General features: G+C 33.2%; 1 protein-coding gene across 1 annotated transcript; it reads right to left on the minus strand.

Moving 5' to 3' along the window:
• Positions 1 to 358: 358 nt before the first annotated feature.
• On the minus strand, positions 359 to 15617 carry LOC143224750 (synaptogyrin-1-like). The gene is made up of 4 exons (XM_076453018.1): positions 15428 to 15617; positions 14364 to 14583; positions 9378 to 9517; positions 359 to 7544 (listed from the first exon to the last, which is right to left on the minus strand). Exons 1-4 carry the CDS (start codon positions 15524 to 15526, stop codon positions 7329 to 7331), a joined length of 675 nt encoding a protein of 224 aa, XP_076309133.1. The 5' UTR covers positions 15527 to 15617; the 3' UTR covers positions 359 to 7328.
• Positions 15618 to 22680: the final 7063 nt, after the last annotated feature.

Genomic DNA, 22680 nt, shown 5'->3' on the forward strand with positions numbered 1-22680 from the left:
GGGGATTGACCGTCACATTATAACGTCCCCACGGCTGAAAGGGCGGGCATGTTTGGCGTGACAGGGATTCGAACCCGCGACCCTCGGATTTCGAGTCGCACACCTTAACACACTTGGCCATGCCGAGCCCAGTACAAAACGTTGAAGAACTATCACCTCTACTGACTGAGATCGTGGAAAAGAGAAGCTTTTATAGAGTTATTACCATATTTGTGAAATACAATTCTTTCTTCATGATTGCATATACAGTAACAAATTGTAGATCAGGGTAAAAAAATTGATATTTTGTGAGTATGCCAGCACAGTGATACCAAGAATCAACTTCGAAGTGCTCTTACGATATATCAGGAGAATACAGTTTATAATATTAACGTTTGAAACATTTATTAGGACTAGAAACAATACATCTCAACGACATAAACATATATATAACCATCTATACATAAAAACAGAATATCCAAATCTCTAGGCAACTAGTGCATATATTCCAAGTTCCTTACTTTCAAATTAAAATGTATTTATGTGGCAACATTAAATTAGGTACACTTGTGTTTAAACCTCAAGTGTACACATACACTGTTAAAGATACAATATAAACAGAACATAAAAAACAGGTACAACGTTCATATAATATATAAATTTAAATTAAAATTAATTTTAAAATCTTTTACAGTCAATCATTATTGAAAACAAAATACCATCCTCTTCTCTTGCAATTAAAAAAATTTAATGAAAATTATTACTTGTTGCTGTTAATTGTCTTTTCCTCAGCACAGTGAACCTATGTTTATACAGTATTTAGACGTGTAGCATTTACCTTACTGACTTATTCTGAAGACAAGCTATTTAACTCCTTACACCGAAGCGAAAGCTACCAACATCTGACCAAGAATCCCAATCTATCCATAAGACCATGACAGCATCGAATAATAGTTATGTCTCTTTGGCTTAAAAGGAATCCAAACTATGTTGTTCCCTAACCTTTTATTAATAAACCAGAAATCTTATAAGTTATGGTAGACATTCATATTATTATTTTATGGGATTAAATATTTAAGATACAAAACATAAATACAAAACTCATCAAATACTACTGTTTTCAGGGAATTCTATCTCTTACCCTTTACCCTGGAGCAAAGTGAGCCAAAGACAAAAACTGATTTTTGTAGTTTTCGACAATATTTTGTATATGAAGTCACTTTATAAAGTTGTGCCATTGGCTTTCATGTACACACTATCCATTACAGGGTTGGGGTCCCACAGTGTTAAAATCCTCCATTGAGATAATAGACTGAAATGTTTAACTCCTTCACAATGGCCATGCTTTTCTATACTCAATGTACAAAATAACACATGAATATGTATTGTGCAAACTTGCAAAGATTTAGACTAATATAACAAACAAGTAGTCACTACAAGCTAACAGACTGTGAAACTTGTGTTATGAAGACATATCACAATACCTAGCTTTTTATATTACATACTGGAACATGTACTTTTCTACACACTTTTGGACAGGAACAAACCAGAATTCATTCTCTGTGTATAATAAAACATTAACTTTTGTGTAGTACTTAAAATAAATATTCTTACTTATTGGTTATTTAAAAACAATTATCAGTTGATTAATCCATCTAAACACTTTCACATTTTCAACTTTGTCTCTCTTGTGATTAAGTCCCAAAAAGTTAATTTGGGTTTTCCTTGTGTCCATTATCAAAAGTTAAGTCATACAGTCTCACAAGAACTTGTTCTATTAACAATATTTGTGTCAGAATAAAAGATTTAATAGGAAATTTCATAGTATTTATACATGTGTGTATTACACTTAACATCTAACTTTTAATTTGATATTTAAGCCTTAGATAGCTAATCAAATTACAAATACAGCATTCTACATGTCTTGTTTCATACATATATCAGACACTTTTGTGAACTGTACCACTGCAGATTAAAATATGAATCCTACATTTTTTCTGACGAGTCTCCAGCACACTAAAGTGTGCAATGGATAAAATCTGACATTAATAACAATGAAAACAGTTACAACAGTTACTGATAATAAGGACTTAATGATCAAAACATTGGAATACACGGCACATCCTTGTATTTTGTCTTTATACATAAATCATTGAAAGATGGCATCCGTATTACACTCTTTCCAGACATAAACAACTTTAATACACTCCTACAAGAAGTAAAAGACGAATTTCATAATTTCTCTGAAATAAAACAAAATGGACTGTCTTTAAATATAGAACTGTTTGTTTTAGAGTAAATCTACCATGAATTATCTGCTATGTCCACTACAGAGAATAGAACCTTGATTTTAGTGTTGCAAGTCATAAAACTTTCTGTCGACCAATGAGGAGACAGCACTGTTAAACTTACAGTTATAAAGAACTGCTACAAAATACAACATAATACAGGTATTTATTATTCCTTATATTGTAGTGAGTAAGCTTACAGTTATTGTTAGAATATTATATGCTCTCATTTCTGGAATGTGTAACAACTTAGTGGTAACAATGGTGATTAAGGTAAAGGTGCAGTAGCTTTAGGAAGTTTGTGTGAATAAGATAGATTCTTGTTAAATATACAGATGTACTTCCTGTAGTTAAGTAATTACATCACTTTAAACAAATTAGCTATAAGGCCTTCCAGACTTCACTCTAATAAATAACAATCTTTAACTGTTAATTTGTCTTCAACTAATTAACACATTGTAGTGTCTGCTGAAAGACAGTTTGTGCTGCCTGACACATTGTAGTGTCTGCTGAAAGACAGTTTGTGCTAATTAACACACCAGTGTGCTGAAAGACAGTTTGTGCTGACTGACACATTGTTGTGTCTGCTGAAAGGAAGTTTGTGCTATGTATCTCAGAATGGCTGGCATGGATATTAATACTTTTATCGATAAGGAGATAACATTTTGACCTTATGTCATCTTCAGGTGACCTAGGATGGTCAAAATGTTGTTCCCTCCTTATCAATAAAAGTGTTGATACCAGCCGTTCTGAGATACATTTTTATTTCAAGTGGGTTCCTCGTCATCAAGGACAGTTTGTGCTAATTAACACTGGAATGTCTGTTGGAACAAAGTTTGTGTTAATTAACACTGAAATGTCTGTTGAAACAAAGTTTGTGTAACTAACACACTTTACTGTCTGCTGAAAGACAAAATAGTTTAGATACTTGCATGAAAGTAAATAAGAGTTGTCTGTAATAAGATGTCTATAATTTTGAACTGAAAGAAAGAAGAGAAGGACGATAGTCAACAGCTCCCTCTGTCAGTCCTTGGACTAATCACTTAGTAGGATATGACCATCACTCTTATCACACAGCCATGAATCAAGAGTCACAATTTTGCGACAATGGATCCTAGAATACTAGATCACAACAAATTATTTAACATTAACTGAAAGATACACTACAAGCTTCTTTGTATTACTTCACCAATTTCCACATGTAAACCTAACATTAAAAATAAACCAAAAAACAATTTCAGTGCATGTATGGTATCTACATAAAACTTATTGTTGTGTTCACCATTTTTTGGAAGTATAATAAAGTGTACAAAACAGAGATTAAACAGTTCTAACTTGACACACATCCTGCATCAAGATGAAATAATAAATGACAAACTTTCTCTTAAACGTACATCTTGTAGGTATTAGGTCAATACAGCTTGTGTTCACACATAGAACTAAGTTCAAAATGTGACGTCTTTCTAATACCAAACAGCATCATATTCATCTTCTAATTATATAAAACAGAACTCAGAAGTAATAAAAATCCTGACAAGTGGAACAAGACAGTATCTTATTATACACATGAGAAAGAAAACTAAAAAAAAATAAATCAGATTGAACTAAATCATCAATTGAGCACTGTAGTTGTCAAAGGTTAAGTATGGTCAAGACCAAAAGACTATCTTGAAGATTCAAGCCATTAGAATTCCTGGAATGTCAAACATGGGTCACTAAAAGGAGTTCCACCATTTTCACAAACTTAACTGTTACCCTAATATTATAGTTACATCTGTAATCCCAGTCTGAGTGGTATCTCATAAAGCTTGCTAGATATCTTAGATTCAGGTTACCAGTGAATCCATGAAATCATTTTATATTTGAAATATTTAATTTTTTAAAGTAAAATTCCATCAACGCTCACTGGTAATGAATACCAGAACTTACTTTAAGACAGTACTAAGTACCTGGACTTATTTGAGCTGCATTATTTTTGTATGTTCATGCAATCTTTTTCAAAAACAAGTCCGCTTTACCCAGTTGAGTAATTAGATTTTTCGAGAATTTCACTCGTGGTTATACTTATTTTATAATCTACCACAACACTGATTCGTAATGACGAGAAACCCACTTGAAGTGTTAACATCCATACCAATTGTTCTGAGATACAATAACAATGATTATGCTTCAACAGAAAAACAATGGAGAGAATATTTCTCAATACCTCATCGTCATTTCACATCTAAATGTGGGATTTTGTAAGCAGGTTTGATAAGGCAGGGGTGACATAGCTAAAACTTGCTTAATTAATAAGTATGTAACCAGTCTTAATTATTTGTAGCTTTTCTAACTTAATGATTTCAAAAAACTTGAAAAAAGCAACAGTTTAAGAGAAGAATGTGTTGAAATAAATGACTAACACTGGTGTTATGTTACTAACACTGGTGTTACGTCACTGTTATTTGGAAATTTTATGTCAGTCTACTGATAGTTATAATGAATGTCTACTCCTTCTCACTGATCCTTGTATCGATTGTTCTACTTTTGAAACTTTTTTTTGGCTTATGTACCTGGTACTGGATTTTAGAACAATCACTTGACCAGGATGTCAGGTTAGATCCTAATTAAAATACACTTGTTTGTCAGGAGTATATATTCTACTCTTGCCCAACTTTGTACACAAGTCTATAACCATGATAAATATTTTAAAAGTAAGCTCAAAGTGTTGCTAATTGTTCATATAACAAAATGAAAAACTTAGAAAATAATCTAATCCAAACAGATATGATAAACAACATGCTAAACGTTTTAAACCATGAAAAGGAACTATGAACCCATCACTGCTTTAAAAACTTATCTATAGTTCATTAGAATTATGGATTTATCAGTGCATAAACATTCCTTTAGTTCTAATGAAATGAGTTTTTCTGAACTAAAACCATTTTCTACATGTAGGAGATGGACATAAAAGCTAGTGTACTATTAAGATTAAAACAGTTTTGCTTAACCTAAAGTTTCAGTTATGAACTTGGTTGACTTAGTCAGAATATCAACAGTGTATGAGCTATGATACCATGACAATAACAAATCTAGAAATAAAGATATTTCTATTGTATTAAATAATATCAGTAAGTCCAAATAATGAGAACATCTCTTCCAGAATGGAATGTTTTATTTCACAAACATTCAGGCCATTTGGGTTTTGATATTACCTGTAATTCTGAGCTGGTTTTAATAAATGGTTTCTGCTGAAACGACTACAAGTTCTGAATCTTGTATATATTACGTACACAAGTAATCTATAACTGAAAACTTTGATTTTATAAAGAACTAATTATAATTTGTTTTACATACTGTTTAAAATAATATATTAAAATAGTAAATTAAAGAGAACTACATTACACACATTTCATCTTATAATATTATTCAAATAAATTTGAGGTTTGCAAAAATTACAAACCTCTTGCATAAACACTGTCCATTTCATTGTTTGTTTTATTAAAATGGTGTTTGAACAATACATCAGAACACAAAGAAAATTAAGTTTTGTTTCTAAGTATGCACAAGCTAGTAAGTATATTAAAAATGTAAAAATTTTGATTAAAAACAACAGGAAAACCAATTTACATGAAGTTTACATGTAGATATGTTTAATTCAACAAGTATAAACTCACAAAAGTATCTGATTAGTTACAACACCTTAGGTTACATTTATATATCTAACAGTGCATGCAATGTGAAAGTTAGGCTTATGATTTATAGGAGTTATATCCTAGTAACCATACATGATGCAATTTTCAAATGTGCTTATAAATACAACCTAGAATTTATCAGAAGCTTATGTATATAAAATGCTTAGCCCTCACATTTTGCAACATTTCATATCTTTGACCTTTCAACATTACAAGGATGTGAATTATGCTTGAAACATATGTAACCACAAATATTTAGTTTCATCACACCCATAGTGTGCAGATATGAACAAAACAAGTTGTTTGGTACAATCCACAAACCTGTTACATTTACCAGATCATTAACCTAAATAAATGATTAGCAATTAGTACCCTACATGTATAGAATACTTCATTTCACATGCACATACAGTGTGAGGAAGTTAAACTTGTGAACGTAGTTAATACGTAACACTGATAACTAAACACACTTTACAAGTGCTAAAATAACTGTCAGGTGGTATTATTCAAATCCTTTTCTAAACTAGAAATTCACTTTTTTTTCTTTTGTATGAAAACAAAAAAATACATCTAAATCCCTTACTGCTTCACTACACACAGTCTTTCACACCTCTAATCTTCTACCTACCGAGAAGAGAGAAGTTGATTGTGAAACATATGTAGATTTGTGTCTGGTTTTATCAGTGATTCTGGATAGAAAAGTATGTTTCTCAACAGTTAAATATATTCAATATTGCTTACACATTTCAATCCTGGAATAAGTGATAACACACATAAAATCAATCTGGAATACATCTACCATACAACTATGTCTACACATTTGATCAATTAAACAGTTTACTAACAGTCTACCTTCTCACTTTGAAGTGACAAGTATGGGGTCCAAGTTAAATGAACCGTTTAAAACTAAACTTACAACATAACATTATAACAGAATCAACAAAAGCTGTTTGCACCAATCTATAGATTATTTAGAAAAATAAGTTAGATTTAATGGGTTTTTTTCCAATAAACATATCTTCTGTAACATGTACATATTTGGATATAGGTAAACAACAGAGGCAGAATTAGCATGAAGTAGATGAGGCAATGCCCCAGGACCCATGACACCTAGGAGCCTGGTCTGTTATCATCTTCTAAGAGAAGGACACTCAAACCGGGTTATTCCACCAGTGGTGAACAGATTGTAACAAATCTTTTTTTTTTAACACCGTATAAAATTAGTGTTGTGTACATGACATTTAACATTTACTGATGTGAACATGGTTACTTGCAAACACTCGTAAACAAAGAACATTCTCACCACCACATTTTACAACAAAATACAAAGTTGAAATCTCAGCTCATTTGTTCTGAGCAGCCTGAGATAACAAAATGCTCCATTTTCTCAGTAAGATGAAACTGGAAAATTAGGAACTCCTTCACCTGTTGTTCCTTGCTTGGAACCAACTGGGAAAGGTGGATCTTGGTATGCCTCATTCATATCTGGACCCCTAGGATAACTGCTATATGGGCCATCTTCTGGTCCTGCGTCATAGCCAGTGCCAAATGAAGTGTCTAAACCCAAACGATAACGCTTAAAAGCTAGGTATGCACAACCAGCCTGAAATGAAAAATAAAACTGAAAAAACAACACCTGAATCTTAGATGTCCAAAGAAAAACAGTTAATTATAAACGTAATAATCAGTATTTACGTTAAGACTACAAATTTAGTTCAGATGTGCAATTCCTAGAAAAATCAGAAGTTTTGAGAATTAGTATTCCAAAAATACTTATTGAATCAACACGAAGAATTTGTTCATTAATACACACTTTTTGTACGTCCCACACACTGTGTTTGTTACATTAATACATACTTTTTGTAAGTCCCACATACGGTAATTGTTACATTAATACATACTTTTTGTACGTCCCACACACTGTGTTTGTTACATCAATACACACTTTTTGTACGTCCCACACACGGTGTTTGTTACATTAATACATACTTTTTGTACGTCCCACATACGGTAATTGTTACATCAATACATACTTTTTGTACGTCCAACATACGTTAATTGTTACATTTATACATACTTTTTGTACATCCCACACATTTATTTTTTTACTTGTTACATTGATACATACTTTTTGTACGTCCCACACACTGTGTTTGTTACATTAATACATACTTTTTGTACGTCCCACACACGGTGTTTGTTACATTGATACATACTTTTTGTACGTCCCACACACGGTGTTTGTTACATTGATACATACTTTTGTAACACACTGTGTTTGTTACCCACACACGGTGTTTGTTACATTGATACATACTTTTTGTACGTCCCACACACGGTACTTGTTACATTAATACATACTTTTTGTACATCCCACACACGGTGTTTGTTACATTAATACACACACTAAGTTCTAGCCCCCCGATATTCTTTGTTTTTACCAAGCAGTATCCCCTATAAACAATATTTCATTCAAAAATTAATCAAAATGCCCCCAAAAAAGTATAAATATGTTTGTTTTTATAGATAATAAAAACCAATAGGGAAAAAAAAAAGACATTTTAACATATTACATATCTGAAACTAGTTAGCATTAGAAAACTTCAAGGGTATACTATTTGTTTATGGTGGTACAGAATTCTAAACTTGTACGGAAAGCTTTTAACTAAACTGAATACTAACATTCTCTGTGATAACACAAAACAGTTTTGTATCCAGCAGTTATCAAAGTCATTTATACAGTTTCTACACATTTAGAGATTACATTTATTACACTGAAGTTAGTGTTTTACATTATTCTTGGAATGTTGTAAGAGTTTTCGAACTGCTTATAATTTATATTGAATTATCCGCAAGTTTTTAATATTCTAATTATAATTTTTTTAATCCATGGATAAAAAGTTCATTACTTTTATAATTTTTTTATTTTACTATGAAACTTTAACTAAAAACAATTATTCACTTTTCCTGAAAAATTGTAAAATAAACTAAACTGGCTTTTCCTGATAACCAAATAAATAGATTAAATAACTAGTTTGCAGCACCTATTAATCGTAAAAGAAAAGGAGCACATACAGGCACACGTAATAATTTTGGTTGTTTTACTCTGAAATCTTTGAAATATAAGCTTACAATCAGTCTTCTCAGTACAGCATATAACTGAACAGCTCTCTCTATTCACATCAAAATCACTATCTACCACAATGTTTTAATAAACAGTGGCTAACCCTAACCTTTTGTCTGAACCTTTTCTACTACCTAACAAAACTGAACCACCAAGGAATCACATTATAAACAAACACCTATTAAAACTAGACTCTCTCTCTCTCTTTTGTTTTCAGATAAGGAGGGTTTCATATTAAAGTAACAAAGTGTGATAATAATTACAACTTTTTAACCACAGATTAAATTTCAAATGGTGTAATTTCAGACTTACCCAGAGAAAGATAGAAAAAAAACTGAAAGCAATGGCTGCCCTAGCATTACCAACACCGAAACCTTTCATGGGGTACTCTGCACGACGCCATGCATCACATAAATAGCAGAAGCCCACAAAAAACATGAAGGACCAGAAACCTGCAACAGAAACAGTGATCAGTTGGTAATTCTGTTTAATAATAGTTATTTTAATTATAATAAAACAGTTAAAGAACTTATGGTAAATATAAATCATACTGATAAAATTAACTTAATATCATGACAACGTATTTAACTCGACAATGTCTAGGTTTGTCGATTCAGCACTAACATTGTTTGGTATATTTTACTGTACTACAAAATAGTTCAGCAACTTCAGAACTGCCCTCTACAGGTTATGTAACTTCTGCATATAAAACATGTCACATGTGTGTAAGAATAGACGGCTGTAAAGCTTTAAAAAGATTTAATTGTGGTACAGAGAAACAAATTTATAAGGAGCTAATCATTTTTAACTTTAATTACAATTTTTTTGTTTCTTGATATTATTTTAAAACTTGCTAATATGAAACGATAATGCAAGCTTCTAAACAACTACTTAAGTTATTGTACACATTGTTCTGAAACATAAATTCATCTCACAAACTAAGCCTGTATGACTTAAGCCTGATTGCTACTTGAATCCATGTTGAATTGAAAGCCTTTTGGATCTTAATTGAAAGGAATGGATAAAATTTTATTACAAATTTTTAAAACTGATATATTGGTTTGTTTTGAAATTCACACAAAGCTACTCGAGGGCTATCTTCACTAGCTGTCCCTAATTTAGCAGTGTAAGACCAGAGGGAAAGCAGCTAGTCACAACCACCCACCACCAACTCTTGGACTACTCTTTTATCAACAAATAGTGGGATTGACCGTCACATTATAACACCTACCCATGAATGAGAGGGCAAGCATGTTTGGTGTGACGAAGAGTTGAACCCGCAACCCTCAGATTACAAGTCGAGTGCCTTAACCACCTGGTCATGCCAAACCAAAACTGATAAATAGGCAAGTTAAAAGTACAAATCTGTTATTTTATTAAAAACTACTTTAATTTGTTTCCAGTGAACTACAAGTTTAATATAATATTCTGAAAAAATTCAGTAAATTCACAAACATTAAGGGTTTTATTGAGAGCATGCTAAAATCAACCGAAAATCAAAACTTACAATTTTTATTCATTCTTAAGAGTTACCTAAAAACTATACGACAATTTAAATTTCAACTCTGAAATTTTTGTGTCACTCATTAATTTGTTGCATTCAAGTAACACATTATTCAAGTAACACATTATTTTCACAAGAAACTTGAACTGAAATAATCAAAAACAGTAATTTGATCAGTCACGTGACTTTAATAAAATTAACTGTCCAGTTCTAAAACATATTTCGTTGGGTAAAAAAATGTTAAAATACAACTTGTGTGAAATGATACAGAGTTTAAAGTTACAGAAGTCCTTCAGGTGTTAATAATTATTAGATTGGTTGTTTTGACTTGTGTGTAATACAAAAATATTAAATTTTACAAATAAAGTAAAAAAATCTATTCAGTTACATACCACAAAACTAATTAACCAATAAAAAATATTTAATTATTAATTGATTGTATCTTAAAATGTTATAACATTCACATATCTTAATTATCAATAGAATAATAAACCAAACATGCAAATATTTTTGGTATCAGAATGAAGAGTACAAAAGATTGTATTTTGTATTTATTTTGATTTTTTTTTTTTTCATTTTCATCAGTAAAACAAAATTGACATTTTCCTGATCTGAAAACATATTTTCAGTAGTTACTCATCTAAGAATACCGACAGATGTTACCTAACACCAACGACAGGGAAGTTTATAAATGCATCAGACGAAACTCCCACCCATACACTTACTACTGTGTACTGTGATAACCTGTGATCAAAAGAAAGGTGACATCTATCTCCAAGACCAGTAAAACCTGAGACCCATTCACAAGATAAAAGGAAACACACAGGAAGTGGGGAGGATGGGTGAGAGGTTTAGTGGGAAGGTATTTATCTGAAATAGATCTTTCAGGTAAAGAAAATGTAAATATCACTAAAGTCTCCATAGGACTAACAGCTAAAATGAATTTCCAGGATTCCAAAGGTCAAGGATTGAATAAGTGAGCCACTTTTTACAATACACTGTTGGTCCTTAAACAATGGACAGATGTCAGAACATTGGAAGTTGGATAATGTTACCTCTCTTTTCAGAAGTGAAAATAATCTGTGTCTGTAATTATAGACCTATTAATCTTACATCAGTAGTGAGGAAAGTGTGTTAAATTCTGATAAGAGATGTTTCACAAAGGTTAAAATACGACTGAATACTCACTATGTTTCACTTGTGTAGATGAAGTTAAAGGTAATTGAAGTATCTGGATTTTCAAACAGTATCTGATAAGGCATCACAAAAAAAAATACTTCTTAAGAAAAGGTTTATAGAAATGTGGCTGGATGGGAAAAAACAGAGAGTTGTTATTGATAGAGTTCAACCCATCTGGATTAATGCCAAGAATGGTGTACCTCATGACTGAGTCTTGATTTTTGTCAATAACACAGATAAAAGAATGGTTATTAAATTACCTAAGTTTACTGATGATATTGAGACCTTTGACCTTGATGGTTGTGAGGAGGAAAATGTTTAACAAAAAGATTATTTTTTGTTTTGGATAGTTGAGTGAATAAATGGCAGATCAGTTTTTAATTATAATAAATCTAAGATAATGCATGTAGGTTATCATAATTCAGATTATAAATATAATTTTAACAGGAATAACTTATGCAGTGTTATGGAAGCAAAACATCTTGGTATTCTGATCGAGGAGTGTGTTGTTGCTGGTGGTATGGAAACTGGATTTTAGGTTTTATCTACAGTAATACTGAATAAAAGTTTAAAGAGGCTATATTTATATCACAAGTGTTACTGGTTTGGCCATACTTGGAATATTGTGTTCAGACTTCCAGAGAAAGAATTTCCATTCATCTGCATACAGTCTGTGTGAAAATTACAGAATGGCCACTAGAGGAAGACAAAAATATAATGTGGCATAAGGAATGCAACACAAAGATCATCTAACTCCCTGCCTAAAAAGTCATGTTCAACAGCATTTATAGTTAGAAGCAAAACAAATGTTATCACCCATAGAAATCAAAAACTGGAAGGATATATCGAAAGGCCAAGCAGTCAAAAAAAAAGGAAATGATTCACAAAAGGAAGAGGAATTTGACAAAAAAAAATGTTAAATGCCCTGAATAGTTGCAGTACAAGTGAAATGAAAATGAACTGCCCCAGCATGACAAATGAGACAATTAAGTTAGAATGATCATATTGTGAAGAAAGGAAACAAAGGGTGATTGTGGAAAATATCCGATCATCCTCTCATACAACTAAATTTTTAAGGAAGATGAAGCACTCTGGGTTTTGGTTTGGTTTGTTTAGAATTAAGCACAAAGTTACACCATGACCTCTCTGTGCTCTGCCCACCATGGGTATCAAAGCCTGATATTTAGTGATGTGAATCTGCACACATGTTGCTGTGCCATTGGGGAGCAAAGCAGTCTAGGAATAAATCAACTTTTTGCTGGGGTAAAGAGTTTGGGAAGGACACGTGAAAGATATGAGAACTGAGGTTTTAATCTGTAAGAAAAACCTGGCAAGAAGGACAACTGATAAGAAAAGCTTGGAAAAGATCCATGAAAACTGAAAAAAAGAAAAGAAAAATGCCTGACAAAGAGATTGAAGTTTATTGACAAGTACATAGACCAGAATAAATGCAACAAGTGTGGCAGTATCTTGGACTGGTGACCAGGAAAGTAGAAATGTTGATGTGAGAAAAAGTTACAGAAGTCTTAATGAGTGTACTTTCAATGTGGGAACAAATTCATTAAAACACCAGTGGATACAGAAAGCATCTCGTGGGAAGGATATGGGTTAGGCAAGATGGCTCATCTTTGGTCAAGTTCAGAGCTATCAGGACAAAAACAGACCGACAACCAAACAGGGATTTCATGGGCCACTTTCTTCCATCAATTTGCACAGGACTGTCAGAATATGTCATGACAAAATAATGAGATATATAATAGCAAAAAGTTTGTACAGCAGCCAAAATCATAAGGACAGTGATACAACAAGACTGCTCTTCTAGAGACCAAATTTTAAAAGGGTGCAGGTGTCCAAAAGTTCAGTCTAGTTTTACAGAGGAGCATTTGTATTAGAACAAGATGAGATATGTGATGTGGATTAAACATCTACAACTACATGTGATCTGGATTAAACATCTACAACAAGATGGACAAAACTGTACAAGATTGGTCAACTGATTTTCAAGACTGTATTTGATTATGACAAAAAATAAATTATGATACTAATATGGCAATATACAAGTAAAGAAGACATTATTCTAGTCAATCAGAAGTAACTAAGCAGAAAAATTAGCTTGATCTTTGTGTGACCATAGTCACTATCCACAAATACTATTCAAGACATTCTGGAAGACAAAATTAAAATAATACACTTTGGACTTAAAATGACTGAGTGACCTCAACTACTGTTCTTTCAGATTAACTTAACTTTTTATATACAACTTATATTCAAAGCTAAAGCTCAAGAAATTTGATTGATATAGTTAACCTTTGAAAGACCTTGCTCAGTAGCCTTAGAATTACCTTTACTTTCAGCAAACCTACAACAGAGAATAAAACTTTGTTTACATTCATGTTGACCATTTACAGCAAGAAACTTCAGCCACTTAAACCTAAGACTTAACCTTTCACCAAATACTGTGATATGAACATTTAAAGACATCAGCTTAATCTCCAGCAAGAATTACTAATCATTTGGTCACCTACACAGTAAAATACAGTCAAATATTAAAATAATTTGAAACTTCATTTCAAAAAAATAATATATCTTTTTGGTTATATGAAACTGACACTCGCCTGAAAATCCCAAGTCACAAAGAACAAGTCGCCTGCGAATTTTGACGCTCGAGATACTCTCAAACAATGCTTCACCCACCAAGAGACCCATACTTGCTAAAAATGCAATAACTCCTACACCAACTCCGTAGTTACAAGCATTGTTGTCCTTGTTAAAAATGCAGTCTTTGTTCAGCCAACCTTCATCCACAATGCATCCAAAAACCACAATGGCAAAAATCTGTGTAGCAAAAAAAAGAAATAATACATTTATAGAATAAATTACTTCACTTCAGGAGAACTCGCACAAAATAATTCATTACAAGGTCAAAAATTTAGAATTTAAAAAATATAAACAAATATAATTCAAGTATGAACAAACTGTGGCTATCTATTTGTCAACAAAAAACAAATGGCATATTTTGAAAGCATATAAATAGTATAGAACTAAAAACTGAGATCCATGAAACATCAGAAAGCTATTCCTTGTTCTGTTTGCTGGGCTTAGTAAAAACACCATGTATATATAATGTACTTGATGTTTCAATTTATGCTTAAAAATATTAGATCTTTCCAACAGTGACTACTAATCCATCACACTAAGTTTCTGTATAAGCAAGTATGCATTTCACAAGTTTAGTTCATGAAAAATCTTTAAATTCTAGTTCTCAGATTTTAGAAGATCAATATGTTACAGTCTACGAGTACCATATTTGTACTAAACCTTAAGTATACTTACCACTTTCCCTTCCTGTCTTAGTTACTAATCGTCCGATAACGTGCCTTACAAATTAACATTTGAATCAGTTGTCATTACAAACTAATTTGTTTGCTACCACCAGTAAAACTAAAAGTGAGAAGTGAAAAAACTACTTTAAAAATTTCAAATCTTACAAAAAACACTGGCGAACCTTACTTTACACTACAGAAAGTTAAATTCTTCTTTAAATTATTATTAATTCATTATTTTGAAATTTCTTAAAAATGAGCTAAGTTATACATTGTTCTTCACTCACACCTACTCTTAAAATTTACAAAATCGAACTTTCATCTATCAATTAAGTATTAATATCGAATATTTTTACCCAGCAAAAAGATCTTAATATAACTTGTGGTCTTTGAATGAAAGATAACGGATCAAAAGATCCTCCAGCCTTTCCAGCTCCGTAGAACCTTCCTTCCATTTTAAAATACAAGAAATTTTCAGTACGAAAATACCCGTACAATTGACAGATGCATCTGAAGACAACCCATCATTCTCGTTTAAGTGCAAAATAGTTATTTCAGATTTAACTATAGGTGACTCGAGATATTGTAAGAAATTAATCGAAAACTCTAGACATAATAATAATACCAAATATTATTTCCTAAACTGTAAATGAGCAAGTTTACAGATAAAAAAGTTTTAGCTTTTGAAAATTTGTGGTTCATTTTAAGTGTTGGCAGACATTTAATGATAATAATGTTTATTTAGTTATTTATTCATCAATCTTAAAACAGTATAAACATTATGATATTTTGTGTAACTAAAACTATAATATTGTTTGTTTGTTTGGAAATTTCGCACAAAGCTACTCGAGGGCTATCTGTGCTAGCCGTCTCTAATTTAGCAGTGTAAGACTAGAGGGAAGGCAGCTAGTCATCACCACCCACCGCCAACTCTTGGGCTACTCTTTACCAACGAATAGTGGGATTGACCGTCACATTATACACCCCCACGGCTGGGAGGGCGAGCATGTTTAGTGCGACGCGGGCGCGAACCCGCGACCCTCGGAATACGAGTCGCACGCCTTACGCGCTAGGCCATGCCGGGCCAAAACTATAATATGTATATATATTTGTGAGTATATGAAAGTCGTTCTGTCGCATTTAAGTCGAAGCAGGAATTTGATCCACGGATCTATACTATGTTCTCTACATTTAGAGGGCCCGGCATGGTCAGGTGGTTAAAGCACTCGACTCGTAATCCGAGGGTCACGGATATGAATCCACGTCACATCAAACATGCTCGCCTTCTTAACCGTGAGGGCGTTAAAAGTTGACGGTCAATCCCACTATTCGTTGATAAAAGAGTAGTTCAAGAGTTGGCAGTGGACGGTGATGACTAGCTGCCTTCCCTCTAGTCTTACACTGATAAATTAGGGACGGCTAGCTCAGATAGCCTTGGTGTAGCTTTGTGCGAAATTCAAAACAAACCAAATCAAACTAGATGTAGACGATACATCTTTCATCCGTGACAATAACACATAGGCTACCGTGTTTGTGTATATGTGTGTGTTTGTTGTTTTTCAGTAAATCGCTATTACATCTGATAGATAATTAATGCCATAAAATATAGCTATCTATAGATATCAAGTACTATTTACTTGACCCTTATAAAATGAACTCCATGATCCGTTACTGCAGCAAGCCCCCAATGGCACAGCAACATGTCTGCGGACTTACAGCGCTTGATACTCGTTTTGGGCAGAGTACAGATAGCCCATTGTATAGCTTTGTGCTTAATGTAAAAGAACAACACTGCAGCAAATTAAGCATATTCACATTAAATATTACCAACTGTCTTGAAACGAGCTGCCCAAAAGTAACTTCTTTACCCAAAGTTCTAGTGACTATTTTACACCCAAAGAACACGGCATTATACATTTTCTATAACAACTAAATCTAAATTTAAATCATTTTTATCCATAGAAAATGAGAGCATTTCATTGCAAAATATTGGACAAGGCTTAAGGAACTTTTGGGAAAATATTACTTTGAAATATATTTAAATATAGTAGTCGTATTATCTATGCATAATAGATGATTATTATATCACGTGTTCACTATCATCAAGAAATTAGAATGTTGGAAATATATTTTTGACACACTGGTCTGAGATCTCATACGTAAGTATGAACGGTTCTCTTTCTTTTACTCCAGTTTACAGCGAAATCTCTTGACAGTGCAAGGTGCACAAATGACAAATTTACACCAGAATGAATTAAGCAATCTGACAACTAGCCTTTTACATATGTATATACAGCATCCAGAAACAAACAAGTATCAGCTACTTCGTACTTGATAAACAGCTGAGATACTTCTTTGACACTTTCAATTTGCAACGATATCGCATTTGAAGCCTCTTCTAATAAAGAGTTTGTTTTTTAGTGTTGTTAATAGCAATGCATACAATAGACTGCAGTACATGTTTACTAAATTGATCTTTGGCAGAAATATATAACTTACAATTTTTCAGTTTGGTGGCTTTTCCAACACACTCTCCCTCCTTTATTATGGTGTTCAGAGTTGGGACAGATTATTTCGCATAACGGTAAATTTCGTCAAGGAAATTTACGGGGTTCTGTGATAGAAACAGTTAGACCGAAATTCTCTTCCGTGTTTAAATAATAAAGCTGAACACGTTTTCAACAAACTATTTATTCAGACAATAAAAAGCAATGCGTGTACCCATTGCGAAGGAGTAGACAATTATTTCTCCCTTAGTTAGTGTTTAGTTTTACCACCTCCTCTCTTCTTGGATTGAATTCTTCAAAACTATAGAGAAAGAAATCAATAAAGAAGAACAACAAGATTGTCCTTCTTTAATTTGACTAATAGAGTGTTGGACCGAAAAACCTCTCGGATCTAGAATGTTAACAAACTTTGTTAGTAGATGGCGCTACCATATAACTTCTGTTCCCTAAAAGTATTGATTGGTTTGGTTTGTTTTGAATTTCACGTAAACTACACGAGGGCTATCTGCACTAGCAGTCCCTTATTTAGCAGTGTAAGGCTAGAGGAAGGCAGCTAGTCATCACCACCCGCCGACAACTCTTTGGCTACATTTTTACCAACGAATAGTGGAATTGACTGTCACATATAACATACCCATGGTTGAAAGGGCGAGCATATTTGGTGTGCCGGGGATTCAAACCCGCTTCCCTCGGATTACAAATCGAGTGCCTTAATCACCTGGTTATGCTTAGCCGAAAACATTGGTTAGCTGTCATTTTCAGTCAACGACATAATCATCCATCCAAGAGTACCCTAGTTTTAAACAATTAAACGAATGCTTTATCTAATAATAAATATGACAAACTACAAAGGCTACATAAACCAATACAAGATATTTTCGAATTAAGCATGCTCGATAGGCATGGTCATAATCAATGGCTACTGAATTTCCAGTGTCAAAATTTGGGACGTATTTTACTTCCAATATTGATCGATACTAACAGCTCTGATACAGTTTAAATTGTCATAACCCACTTCTAAATAACGTGACAAACAAATAATCAAACAACATTTATTAAAACCTTATATATTTATAAAATTAATGAATAAAAATGCACTTAAGTTGTCTTAAATCTACTCAGAATAAAGATGCTGATTTTTTACTTTATTTTTTGCAGTTATGCACGTCTTTAAGCATCGATTTCTATGTCATTCCAATGACAGGTTAGATTAAGGGAAACGTAACAGAGAAATACCACTGCACTGAATAATCTACCTAAGCCTGGTCATTCTCCAAGTAAAATTTAAGGGAGCCATGTACAATAATCAACCGTGCATACGAAACTCGCAATGAGGTACAGTTAAAATAGGACAATGTAATACTTTTACCGTTCAGGCTCAGGGCCAAAAATAATAATAAAAAGGCTAAAACCTAGCATGTATGCCATAGTTATATACGAGGTTGGAAAGTTTTTAGGTATTTGTTTAAATAAAATTAATATATTGTTATAAGTTTTGGATTAAAATAAACCGTTCATTTAAATATAAGACTTCGATATTTATTCGAGTTTATGGTTATTTAAAATTTAGTTACACTACTACAATTTAGTCTCCAGTCCTTCCAGCAAAGATAAATACATTTATATAATAATTATTATAATTTGTTCTACACATACAGTCATTCAGGTGATGTAAGAAAAGTCCTAAATATGAAATAGCTGAAAATCGTCCGAAGCCTGTGCATTTTGAAACCAATACATATTAACTAGCACTCCAAAATGTATTTTCAGCTGGTATTGATAATAAAACTGCAAATATCCAATGAGACTTGCAATGGCATGTACATAAGCTTATACACTTTTAAAAATTGGATAAGGTACTCGACTATTTTTGGCCCGTCTAACGTAATCGCATGAATAAGTTTAAAAGAAAAATTAATATTTAACTTTGTTTTTGAATTTCGCACAAAGATACTCGAAGGCTGTCTATGCTAGCCGTCCCTAATTTAGCAGTGTAAGACTAGAGGGAAGGCAGCTAATCATCACCACCCACCGCCAATTCTTGAGCTACTATTTTACTAACGAATTGACCGTAAACTTATAAAGGCGAAAGGGCGAGCGACGGGGATGTGAACCCATGACCCTCAGATTACGCACGCCATAACACGTTTGGCCATGCCGGGTAACTTCTTTATCTTAAATGTTTATATTTGCTTGTGTTATCTTGAAACTTCTAGTTTTAGCTTACCAAACATTTCTGTGATACAATTATATATATAATTGGCTCTTTAAGGAGATGTGAATGAGAAGATTTTAATATTGATTCATTTAATGCTAGTGAAGCATTGAAAACCAACGAACCCAATTGTTCAATCTAGACTTCTTTACTTTTTCCACATTCTTTCTGCCAATTAAGAAAATACGTAAAAATAATGTTTCAGATGTGATAAATCTACACTTTCCCACCAAAAATGATTATTTCTGGAAACCAGAAGTGTTTGAATTAAAAAACAAAGATTTGTTTGTTCTAAATAATTGAGTAAACCTACTCGAGTAATTTGCACTAGCAGTCTTTAATTTTCAGTTGATAAACTAGGAGGAAGGCAGCTAATCAACACCACACACCGCCAACTCTTGGGCTATTCTATTATTAACGAATAAGGGGATTGACAGCTACTTTATAATGCCTCCCAGTCAGGGCCGGATTAAGAGCAACTGATGCTCTAAGAACTGCCCAGCAATGGTGCCCCCCTCGGCCCCTCCATTGCTTAACTGACAAGACATTAAGACTCAATAAGAGCTGAAAGTGAAATGAAAGTTTGAAAATTTATAACCCTCCTTCAGTTTTCTTCCAGACTAGTCCCCACAACTATATTACATAAAAACATTTTTATTTTATTTGTTTAACAGATTGGGTATGGATCAAAATCAAGCAATACCGAGGCCTTTTATTTAGAAATGATGAGGGAAACCACTTGTTTGATTAATGATAATTAAAAAGAATGATTTTTACTGTATATTTGTTTTCACACTGAGTTAACAATTCTCAGTTTGATTTTAACAAACTTACACTTTGATATCAACAAAAATGAAAAATTTACTCAAAACATTGTTATTAAAAAATTCTCACTTTGATGTTAACAATTTTTCACTTTGAACTTAAAATCCTGTAACCATATTATTTACTTATACCTTAATATTCATTTAAATTTTAAAATGCTTTCTTCTAGATATTTTAATTGCAAAATCTCTGATCAAGTCCTCAAAACTAATTTGGCGAAACAAATCTGCTTCTTTACTTAGCAGAGACAAGGCATCCAGCCTGTCTTGTAGCATAATTGTTCTGTTGGGGTTTTTAACACGCTTGAGTTGAGAAAATGAACGCTCAGCTGTGCAGTTTGTGACCATTAATGTTAAAAATATACACAATGCAATGCCTTTGTTTGGAAACACACACTCAATTTTGTCTTCTGAAATTATTTTATAAAGTTCAGCATGACTGAATATGTTTTTTACAGTTTTGTTGCACTGAACTTATGGCGCACATATGAGTGAAAATGTTGAAGCTCGGCAGAGAGATTAGTGTCCAAGTCCTCTGGGTAAGCATCAATTAGCTTTTGGGAACACTGAGAGTACCTTTCAGTTCCAGCAGATGAAGTGACGTCATTTGGCACATTACTTAGGAAAGAAAATCTGTTTGCTATTTCTTTGTTCACCTCTCCACTTCTTCTCATCTGGGTTTCTAGTTTGTCAACAATTGTATAGAAGGTGGCTTTCTTTGTACACCCCTCCTCTTCTTCTTATCTGGGTTTCTAGTTTGTCAACAATTGTATAGAAGGTGGCTTTCTTTGTACACCTCTCCTCTTCTTCTCATCTAGGCTTCTAGTTTGTCAACAATTGTATAGAAGGTGGCTTTCTTTGTACACCTCTCCTCTTCTTATCATCTGGGTTTCTAGTTTGTCAACAATTGTATAGAAGGTGGCTTTCTTTGTACACCTCTCCTCTTCTTCTCATCTGGGTTTCTAGTTTGTCAACAATTGTATAGAAGGTGGCTTTCTTTGTACACCTCTCCTCTTCTTCTCATCTGGGTTTCTAGTTTGTCAACAATTGTATAGAAGGTGGCTTTCTTTGTACACCTCTCTTCTTCTTCTCATCTGGGTTTCTAGTTTGTCAACAATTGTATAGAAGGTGGCTTTCTTTGTACACCTCTCCTCTTCTTCTCATCTGGGTTTCTAGTTTGTCAACAATTGTATAGAAGGTGGCTTTCTTTGTACACCTCTCCTCTTCTTCTCATCTGGGTTTCTAGTTTGTCAACAATTGTATAGAAGGTGGCTTTCTTTGTACACCTCTCCTCTTCTTATCATCTGGGTTTCTAGTTTGTCAACAATTGTATAGAAGGTGGCTTTCTTTGTACACCTCTCCTCTTCTTCTCATCTGGGTTTCTAGTTTGTCAACAATTGTATAGAAGGTGGCTTTCTTTGTACACCTCTCCTCTTCTTCTCATCTGGGTTTCTAGTTTGTCAACAATTGTATAGAAGGTGGCTTTCTTTGTACACCTCTCCTCTTCTTCTCATCTGGGCTTCTAGTTTGTCAACAATTGTATAGAAGGTGGCTTTCTTTGTACACCTCTCTTCTTATTATCATCTGGGTTTCTAGTTTGTCAACAATTGTATAGAAGGTGACTTTCTTTGTACACCTCTCCTCTTCTTCTCATCTGGGTTTCTAGTTTGTCAACAATTGTACAGAAGGTGACTTTCTTTGTACACCTCTCCTCTTCTTCTCATCTGGGTTTCTAGTTTGTCAACAATTGTATAGAAGGTGGCTTTCTTTGTACACCTCTCCTCTTCTTATCATCTGGGTTTCTAGTTTGTCAACAATTGTATAGAAGGTGGCTTTCTTTGTACACCTCTCCTCTTCTTCTCATCTGGGTTTCTAGTTTGTCAACAATTGTATAGAAGGTGGCTTTCTTTGTACACCTCTCCTCTTCTTCTCATCTGGGTTTCTAGTTTGTCAACAATTGTATAGAAGGTGGCTTTCTTTGTACACCTCTCTTCTCTTCTTTTCTATCATCTGGGTTTCTAGTTTGTCAACAATTGTATAGAAGGTGGCTTTCTTTGTACACC

Source organism: Tachypleus tridentatus, chromosome 9, assembly GCF_004210375.1.
Source record: "Tachypleus tridentatus isolate NWPU-2018 chromosome 9, ASM421037v1, whole genome shotgun sequence".
In the NCBI taxonomy this organism is placed as follows: domain Eukaryota; kingdom Metazoa; phylum Arthropoda; class Merostomata; order Xiphosura; family Limulidae; genus Tachypleus; species Tachypleus tridentatus.

Bases quoted from the DNA above. Each gene is read 5' to 3' on its own strand.
- LOC143224750 (XM_076453018.1), bottom strand. From the start codon at position 15,526: ATGGAAGGAAGGTTCTACGGAGCTGGAAAGGCTGGAGGATCTTTTGAT. The intron at 9,518-14,363 runs GCGAGTGTCAGT...TTTCTGTTGCAG, and splicing joins TTGTGACTTGGGATTTTCAG to GTTTCTGGTCCTTCATGTTT. The intron at 7,545-9,377 runs GTAAGTCTGAAA...TTTTCATTTCAG, and splicing joins TTTTTTCTATCTTTCTCTGG to GCTGGTTGTGCATACCTAGC.